Source organism: Gadus morhua, chromosome 6 (assembly GCF_902167405.1).
Source record: "Gadus morhua chromosome 6, gadMor3.0, whole genome shotgun sequence".
Taxonomy (NCBI): Eukaryota; Metazoa; Chordata; class Actinopteri; order Gadiformes; family Gadidae; genus Gadus; species Gadus morhua.
Window position 1 is genome coordinate 1,529,370 of NC_044053.1, and position 8,869 is coordinate 1,538,238.

At 53.0% G+C, this 8,869-nt stretch overlaps 1 protein-coding gene across 1 annotated transcript in view; it reads right to left on the reverse strand.

Moving 5' to 3' along the window:
- Positions 1-2,300: 2,300 nt before the first annotated feature.
- Positions 2,301-8,869, reverse strand: part of tg (thyroglobulin) — a 28,261-nt gene continuing 21,692 nt past the window's right edge. Inside the window, exons 38-49 of the mRNA XM_030359167.1 lie at positions 8,705-8,869; positions 8,401-8,605; positions 7,619-7,706; positions 7,151-7,301; positions 6,830-7,029; positions 6,237-6,419; positions 5,870-6,031; positions 5,502-5,689; positions 4,671-4,775; positions 4,438-4,578; positions 3,239-3,432; positions 2,301-2,631 (exon numbers count right to left, since the gene is read on the reverse strand). The exon at positions 8,705-8,869 is cut by the window's right edge and continues 18 nt beyond it. Coding sequence (XP_030215027.1) covers positions 2,531-2,631; positions 3,239-3,432; positions 4,438-4,578; positions 4,671-4,775; positions 5,502-5,689; positions 5,870-6,031; positions 6,237-6,419; positions 6,830-7,029; positions 7,151-7,301; positions 7,619-7,706; positions 8,401-8,605; positions 8,705-8,869 — 1,883 coding nt within the window. The 3' untranslated portion in view covers positions 2,301-2,530. The remainder of the gene's footprint in view (positions 2,632-3,238; positions 3,433-4,437; positions 4,579-4,670; positions 4,776-5,501; positions 5,690-5,869; positions 6,032-6,236; positions 6,420-6,829; positions 7,030-7,150; positions 7,302-7,618; positions 7,707-8,400; positions 8,606-8,704) is intronic.

Genomic DNA, 8,869 nt, shown 5'->3' on the forward strand with positions numbered 1-8,869 from the left:
TGGCAACGCTGTTTGTTCACCATAATAGTCATGCCAATCAAGCTTTTTGAATTGAATTGAGAGCAGAGACAGAGACAGAGACAGAGACAGAGAGAGAGAGAGAGAGAGAGAGAGAGAGAGAGAGAGAGAGAGAGAGAGAGAGAGAGAAAGACAGAGACAGACAGAGAGGAGAGACAGTTAGCAGTTGTTATATGTACATATTGTTCTGATTTTCTCTTTTGTTTTTATGCATAATATTTGTAATACTGTAATGCTTTGGCAACACTGTTTGTTCACCATAATAGTCATGCCAATCAAGCTTTTTGAATTGAATTGAGAGCAGAGACAGAGACAGAGACAGAGACACAGAGACAGAGAGAGAGAGAGAGAGGTTCAGAGTCTCTCCTGCATATGGAAGCTTTAGTTTGTTATACTTGGAGACACAAGGTCAGACAGGGGATGTGTTCGAAACCGCCTACTTGCTTACTACCTACTAAATATTTGGCTTACTTCTCGAATCCTTAAATAATGATTGAGTAATCCATTTGACTAATCGACGTTCAGAAGACCGTCCTTACTTAACCACCTCAGATGACGTGAATCAAATGACGTGTCAATAACCTACCGGCCGGGCGCCGTTAATAAATATTATAAATAAATATATAAACGTCACATTTAACGTCACAGTACACCTTCAACCTAAGGATTTGCGGTGATATGTTACAACAATTATTAAACAATTATTAAAAGCACTGCTGCTGCGGCTCCCCGTTTAGCGCCATTGCTTCCACTGTTCTTTTGAAAGACGCAGTGCATTCTGGGGCAGTTGAGTACGTCTAGTAAGCTAGCGATGCTTACTCAAAATCTTTCCGGAAGTAGAAGACATTCGGATACTACTCGCTTACCTAAACTCGCTTACTAAGTTCTCGCTTACTCAATTTGACGTCATAGTTAGTAGGAGTAGTAAGCAAGTACGCGGTTTCGAACACACCCAGGGAGTAAGAGGGACCGGAGAGGACAGAGGAGACGAGGGAGGAGAAGGTGGAGGAGACAGTGGAGGAGACGACGGAGGAGAGGACAGAGGAGTCGTGGAGGAGAGTACAGAGGAGAGGACATAGGAGAAGACGGAGGAGACGAAGGAGGAGGAGAGGAGAGGGACTGGGGAGGAGGAGGGAGAAGAGGAGAGGAGAGGAGAGGAGGAGAGGGGGAGAGGAGGAGAGGGGGTCTTACCCCAGGCGGCCAGGCCGAGCAGGAGGCAGAGGGTAACGAAGGTCCAGCGCATGGTGCTGCTCTGGAGACAAGGCACAATGTCTGCAGTGTGAGGCAGAGAGGGAGTGTGGGAGCCCAGGAGCCTTTCTCCATCCCAGAGAAAGACTCCTTTATCAGCAGGTCAGCGGGGGCGGGGCCAACAGGTGAGCCGCGGGGGGGCGGGGGAAGGGGGCGGAGCCGGCCAGGTGATATCCTGTCTGGTGGGGAGGAGTGACACACGGCCAACCAGACACAGAGAGATTATTGTTTGACAGCCGATGGAGTAAACACACAATGCTCTTGTGTTTCCCGAACAAGTGATTACGTGTCTTTATATCGGGAAGAAGGTGCATTAAGGGAAGGTAAACACTGCTTTACATTGCGGGTTGCGTGTGGCCTATTGTTGGCCGGCCGCCTGCCTCTTCACATGGAGATCGAACAGCCTGATTGGCTGATTGGCTGATTAGCACTTTTCTTTGTCGTGTTCTCCAGACTCACTGGCTCGGGGATGCTCACACTTGTTCGGCTTGCGAGCTACTTCCCAAAGGAGTAGGTCAAAGTGATCTACTTACATTAAAAAAAACTGAAGATATATTTATTTATATACACTGAGGTGTACTCTGGTGACTTGCAGTGAATGGAGTCAGCCAGGGTTGCATCGTCCGGACAGTAGCTGCTGGGAGATAGTCTCAAGCAGGCCTCCAAATAAACATCAGTGATGGTGGAACGGTATTTGGATTTACTAATCTTTGTGGTAAACCGACTGGCATAAATTAGTAGAGCAGATAGTCCAGTAAAGGAGGTAGCACATTTTCTCAGGTTTGGCCTTTGCCTTTGTGAGTAAGTCCCAAAATTTTCCTTGAGCTCTGGACTTAAGCTTAATATCCGCTTGTACCAAAATCACCTCCTCCACGGCAGACGAGTTCAGATGAAGCAGTGGCGCAGTGACTCAACCTCAACATCCTCCCCAAAACAGAGAGCACATGAATAAAGTGATTGGCTCGGTCTCAAACTTTCAGTGAAAACTCCCAAACCCCTTTTTAGTGAGAAGTCAAACACAGAGGGCAGGGGAATAGGTTTGAAATGCTTTTTATTACGTGATTCAAAGGACAGTCTGTCAGTGAAGTGAGGCGTCTACTGTAGGACTGAGGCCGTAACACACGAAAAACAGGAATCATGTGAACACCATCAGACTGGTGGAATGAATGAATTAATGAATTAATGAATGAATTAATGAATGAATGATTCATGAGTAAAATGATCTGGAAGACGAGGCATCGGAGCGCTGCGGTGGCTGGGACGTTCAGTTATAGCCGTCCTTCTTGGTCTGCGATTGGCCGGAAGGCAAGGTCACAGAGAGGTTGGGGGTCAATGTGGCCTGGACTGACTCCGCCCCCAACTCCGCTGGAAGAGAAGGAGTGAAGAAGATGAGGGGGGGTAATGATGAGGGGTGGGTAGTACATCTCTGGAGGTAGGCATGAAGCGGCAGGGGGGGGTCCTCAGCTGTAACGGGTCAGGGTCTAAAGGGGTCTTTAAGGTCTTATGGTCTCCTGGTCTTTAAGGGGTCTTTAAGGGTTCTTTAAGGTCTAATGGTCTCCTGGACTTTAAGGGGTCTTTAAGGGTTCTTTAAGGGTTCTTTAAGGCCTAATGGTCTCCTGGACTTTAAGGGGTCTTTAAGGTCTAATGTTCTCCTGGTCCTGGTCTCTAAGGGGTCCTGGGTCAAGGGGGTCCGGGGTCTAGGGGGTCCTGGGTCTAGGGGGTCTCTAGGGGGTCCTGGGTCTAGGGGGTCTCTAGGGGGTCCTGGGTCTAGGGGATCCTGGTCTCTAGGGGGTCCTTGGTCTAGGGGGTCTGTAGGAGGTCCTGGGTCTAGGGGGTCTCTAGGGGGTCCTGGGTCTAGGGGGTCCTGGGTCTAGGGGGTCCTGGTCTAGGGGGTCCCTTGGTCCTGGGGGGGCCTGGTCTAGGGGGTCCTGGTCTCTAGGGGGTCCTGGGTCTGGGGGGTCTGGGGGCTCACCGGTCTCTCCGTTGAGCAGGGGGACCAGCTCGGTCCAGAAGGAGCACTCTGCCCGGCGGAGCCCCCGTTGCTGCGGGAGCCCGGGGCCCAGCTCCTTGTACTGAGGGGGGGCCGGGGATGGCAGCACGGGCCCCCACTGAGGCAGACCGGCTCCAGTGACCCGCCTGGACCCGGACTGGCCCCGGTTAGGATCACTGGAGGAGAGACACACAGCTGAACTCCTGACAGCAGCGCTCTAATCAAAGGGTTTATGGGGACTCTCGAACGGGTCCGACAGGGATATTATCACCGCCTCGCAGATGGGGGATCTATTTATTTCAATTCTCCAGTTTTGCGATCAATCAAAGTACAAATCATGATCAATGGAAACTGGCAGTCAAACTATCTGCACCCTGTTGTGATGAAGCAGTCAGTAAACTATCTGTACCCTGTTGTGATGAAGCAGTCAGTAAACTATCTGTACCCTGTTTTGATGGAGCAGTCAGTAAACTATCTGTACCCTGTTGTGATGAAGCAGTCAGTAAACTATCTGTACCCTGTTTTGATGGAGCAGTCAGTAAACTATCTGTACCCTGTTGTGATGAAGCAGTCAGTAAACTATCTGTACCCTATTTGATGAAGCAGGCAGTCAACTATGTGTACCCCATTTGATGAAACAGCTGTCAGCTGTACCCTGTTGTGATGAAGCAGTCAGTAAACTATCTGTACCCCGTTTTGATGAAGCGGTCACTTAACTATCTGTACCCTATTGTGATGAAGCAGTCAGTAAACTATCCATACCCTGTTTGGAGGAAGCAGTCAGTAAACTAAGTGTTCCCTGATCTGATGAAGCAGTCAGTAAACTATCCGTGCCCTGTTTTGATGAAGCAGTCAGTAAACTATGTGTACCCTGATCTGATCAAGCAGTCAGTCAACTATCCGTACCCTGTTCTGATGGAGCAGTCAGTAAACTATCCGTACCCTGTTCTGATGAAGCAGTCAGTCAACTATCCGTACCCTGTTCTGATGAGGCAGTCAGTAAGCAATCAGTAAACTATGCGTACCCTGTTCTGATGAAGCAGTCAGTATTAGTAAACTATCTGTACCCTGTTCTGATGAAGCAGTCAGTAAACTATGCGTACCCTGTTCTGATGAAGCAGTCAGTATTAGTAAACTATGCGTACCCTGTTCTGATGAAGCAGTCAGTAAACTATGCGTACCCTGTTTTGATGAAGTTCGCCACGTAGGTCATCAGGGCCAGAGAGAGGCGTCGTCCCTGGGAGCCGAATCTCTGAGAGCTGATTGGATGATGAGGAGTTCCGAAGGCAAGCTGAACGTCCAATGGCACTGCCCTGTCAGCGCTGGAGACAAACACACTCAGAACCAATCGCAGCATCGTGAGGACATCATGTGACCGGCTGGTCAGCCAGTAGGGGGCCAGGTGGGAGGTTACCTGTGGTGGACGCTGTCCTCAGGGAGGTGGTAGAGGAAGACGTTAGCCTTGTTGCTAGCCCAGTGGCTAGCCATCTGCTGGACGGGACACACGATGAACTGGTCTCTGGATGGGAGGACGAGAGTTAGCGTGACTTTATCTGACCGGGTCACTGTAACGATCTGCACCGCCCCTCAGGCGTAGGAGAGTTAGTTGTAGTTTGTAGTGATAGTGTTAGCTGTGGTTAGTACTTGTAGTGTTGGTTTTAGTTTGTAGGCTCCCCCTGGCGGTCACTAGTGGTAGTGTTGGCTGTAGTTTGCAGTAGGCTCCCCCTGGCGGTCACTAGTGGTAGTGTTGGCTGTAGTTTGCATTAGGCTCCCCCTGGCGGTCACTAGTGGTAGTGTTGGCTGTAGTTTGCAGTAGGCTCCCCCTGGCGGTCACTAGTGGTAGTGTTGGCTGTAGTTTGCAGTAGGCTCCCCCTGGCGGTCACTAGTGGTAGTGTTGGCTGTAGTTTGCAGTAGGCTCCCCCTGGCGGTCACTAGTGGTAGTGTTGGCTGTAGTTTGCAGTAGGCTCCCCCTGGCGGTCACTAGTGGTAGTGTTGGCTGTAGTTTGCAGTAGGCTCCCCCTGGCGGTCACTAGTGGTAGTGCTGGCTGTAGTTTGCAGTAGGCTCCCCCTGGTGGTAACTAGTGGTAATGTTGGCTGTAGTTTGCAGTAGGCTCCCCCTGGCGGTCACTAGTGGTAGTGTTGGCTGTAGTTTGCAGTAGGCTCCCCCTGGCGGTCACTAGTGGTAGTGCTGGCTGTAGTTTGCAGTAGGCTCCCCCTGGTGGTAACTAGTGGTAGTGGTAACTACCTGGTGGCGTTGTTGAGCGCCCGGGACAGCAGGCTGTAGCCGGCCGGGGAGGCGGAGTGCTGGAGGCCGTAGAACCAGGAGGCGGCCTGCCTCACCCCCGCCCGGCTCCCCTCGCCCCCCAGGGAGCGGGTCAGCGCCGCGTAGAACGCCGTCTTAGCGTCGGCCGCGCCCGCCAGCGCCTGGAAGTCCTGCAGGGGCAGAGTGGCCGAAAAGTTAGCTAATTAGTCTCTGATTTAAGGAGTTAGCTAGGGACCGTCTCTGACCTAAGGGGCCGTCTCTGACCTAAGGGGCCGTCTCTGACCTAAGGGGCCGTCTCTGACCTAAGGGGCCGTCTCTGACCTAAGGGGCCGTCTCTGATCTAAGGGGACCTTGATCTTGGCCGCTCGGCGGATGAGGCCGTCCTCTGCTGATGTGCCCATGAGCAGGGGCAGCCTGTGGGCGGGGGAGCGTCCGATTGGCTGTCTGACGGACGACAGCACGCCGTCCGAGACTGGAGACCACGCCTGGAAGGGCCCGCTGGCGGCCAGGAGCTGGAGCACACACACACACACACACACATGCACACACACACACACACACACACACGCACACACATGCACGCACAAACACACACACACACACACACAAACACACACCTCTTAGTATGAACCGTGGATGTGCTTTGTAGGAGAACCTCAATGATGTATACTAAGACAATATGCTCATGAAGTCATACACCAATAGCATGATCAGCACCTTTGTCTGGGCGGCGTTCAGAGTGTGCACTGGGGTCTGTCGGAGGCAGGCGGCCATCTTGTCCTCGTCGGCGGGGCTGCTGGGATCGGAGGTCGGGCAGCCCAGCTGGGAGGCCAGCTCCGCGGCCTGGGCCCGGGCTGCCGAGGACGACTGGAGCGCTGCTGGGGAGAAGAGCGACCCGCCCTGCGACGGAACCCCAGCGTTACTGTCCACCTCGTTAACCTCGTTAGCCTTGTTATCACTCACCTCGTTAACCTCGTCATCACTCACCTTGTTAAGCTCGCTATCACTGACATCATTAACCTCATCACCGGCATCATAATCATCATCATCACCATCACCATCACAATCATTACCTTCATCATCATCATCGACATCATCATCCTGACAATATTGTGTCAACTGCTCAGGACTGTTGCCGTAGTTACCAGAGGGAGGAATCAGGGGGCCCGGGAGCAGATATGGAGGGAGCAAGAGGAGGAGGAGGAAGAGGAGGAGGAGGAGGAGCAAGAGGAAGAGGAGGAGGAGGAGGCGGAGGAGGAGAGGAGGAGGAGGGGAAGGAGGAAGAGGAGGAGGAGAGGAGGAGTTCTTACCATGAGCATCATGCGTTGGAACAGAGGCGGAGAGGAAGAGGAGGAGAGGAGATGAAGGGCGGTGATGTCTGCCCCCCGTCGCTCCGCCCCCACCGTCACCCTCCGGCTGGCCCCGCCCACCAGGGCGATGTGGGCGGAGACCCAGCGCAGCGCCGCCGCCTGGTCCAGCATCCCGTAGTTACCAGGGAAACCAGAAGAGCCTGCGGACGGATGGATAGACAGGCCGCCATTAAGTGTGCGTGCGTGCGTGCGTGCGTGCGTGCGTGCGTGCGTGCGTGCGTGCGTTTGTGAGATTGTCTGAATGTGTGAGTGTGTGAGCACCTGTACTGAGGAATCCCAGCGCAGCGGTTCTGTAGCTGGCCGTAACCACGACGATGTTACCAACAGCGGCCAGGGCGGAGCCATCCAACAGCCCTGGGCTCTGATTGGCCGAGGGGTTGTAGAAGAAAACCAGGACAGGGACAGGTCCCATCTATCACGCAGACACACAGACACACAGACACACAGACACACACACAGTGAGCTCCATGTCAGTTGGACTGTCAACTCTTTAATCTGATCCTGAATCAGTTTATTCAGTATATTTCTGTTTTATAATGTGTAAGAACTGTATATTGTTAGTAATATTTTATATACATTTTGTGTGTGTTTGTGTGTGCTTGTGCATGTGTGTGAGCATTTGTGTGTGTACGTGCATACGTGCATATGTGTGTGTGCATGTGTTTGTGCGTTCGTGCGTGTGTGAGTGCGTCCGTGCATGCGTGCGTGCGTGCGTGCGTGCGGTCTCACCAGGCGGGCGGGGCTGAAGATGTTGAGGTAGAGACAGTCCTCTCCGGTGGCAGCAGACTCCTCGTCCCCCGGCTGCAGACAGGAGGCTCTGGGGAGACACCACACCTCAGAGAGACTGTTCAGACCACTAGGAGACACCAGGGCCTCTGTTCAGACCACTAGAGACACCACACCTCAGAGACTGTTCAGACCACTAGGAGACACCAGGGCCTCTGTTCAGACCACTAGAGACACCACACCTCAGAGACTGTTCAGACCACTAGGAGACACCAGGGCCTCTGTTCAGACCACTAGAGACACCAGGGCCTCTGTTCAGACCACTAGAGACACCATACCTCAGACTAGGCCTGCACGATAAATCGTGACAAAATCGCGATCTCGATTCACCCCTGTGTGGATTTAAATTACTTGGATTCTCCTATATTTTCTCATGAGCAGACTGACAAACGCCACTTTCTTCTGTGAGTTTAAAGCACTCCCAAGCGCTCTCTTCCTTCTAGGCTGCGGCAAGGGCTTCACCCTCGGCCAATGACGCAGCGCCTTTTGGTCCCGTGTTTCACTCGTGGAGCAGAGAGCAGATGTGAGGCGCAGACCAGGGACTGTGTTCAGACCACTAGCATGTTACTGGGACAGACAGACAGGTAGGCAGACCCAGTCTCTCTGTGAGACAGCTAGAAGGCAGGACCAGTTGAGAGACAGACCGGAGGAACAGACAGGGATTAACAGTTAGACCGACAGAGCGACAGACAGACAGACAGACAGACAGACAGATAGCTAGCTACCGGGGCTGTGTGGCGTCCCGGCTGCCGGTCCAAACTGCCGGCTCCGGCGCTCTGAAACGGAGCGATCCTATTGGTGGACGAGCGTAGGGAACCCCCAGGTACTGCACCACCGTCTTCCTGTCCGACCCCAGGGTGGTCTCCATGGCGACGCCTCGCAGAGTTCCGTGGCCCGGAATCACAACCGATGTCGCCGACGGCAACCGCTCTGTTGGAAAGATCATAGGATAAACCAAAAAAATAATGTATGTGTATATAATATTTAATAAAGCTTGTTTGATTTTCTGCTATTTTCTGATTGGTTCACCTTTCTTCAGATACACCTGGGAGGCGGGCTCTCTGAGCACCAATCGGCAGGAGGAGGCGGGGCTAGAGGAGCTGGGGGAGGAGCTTGGACCACAGGACCTGGTGTCTGGGTAGAGCACGCAGCGAGTGGCCGACTCTGTCTGGCTGATTGACAGGGCGACGCAGG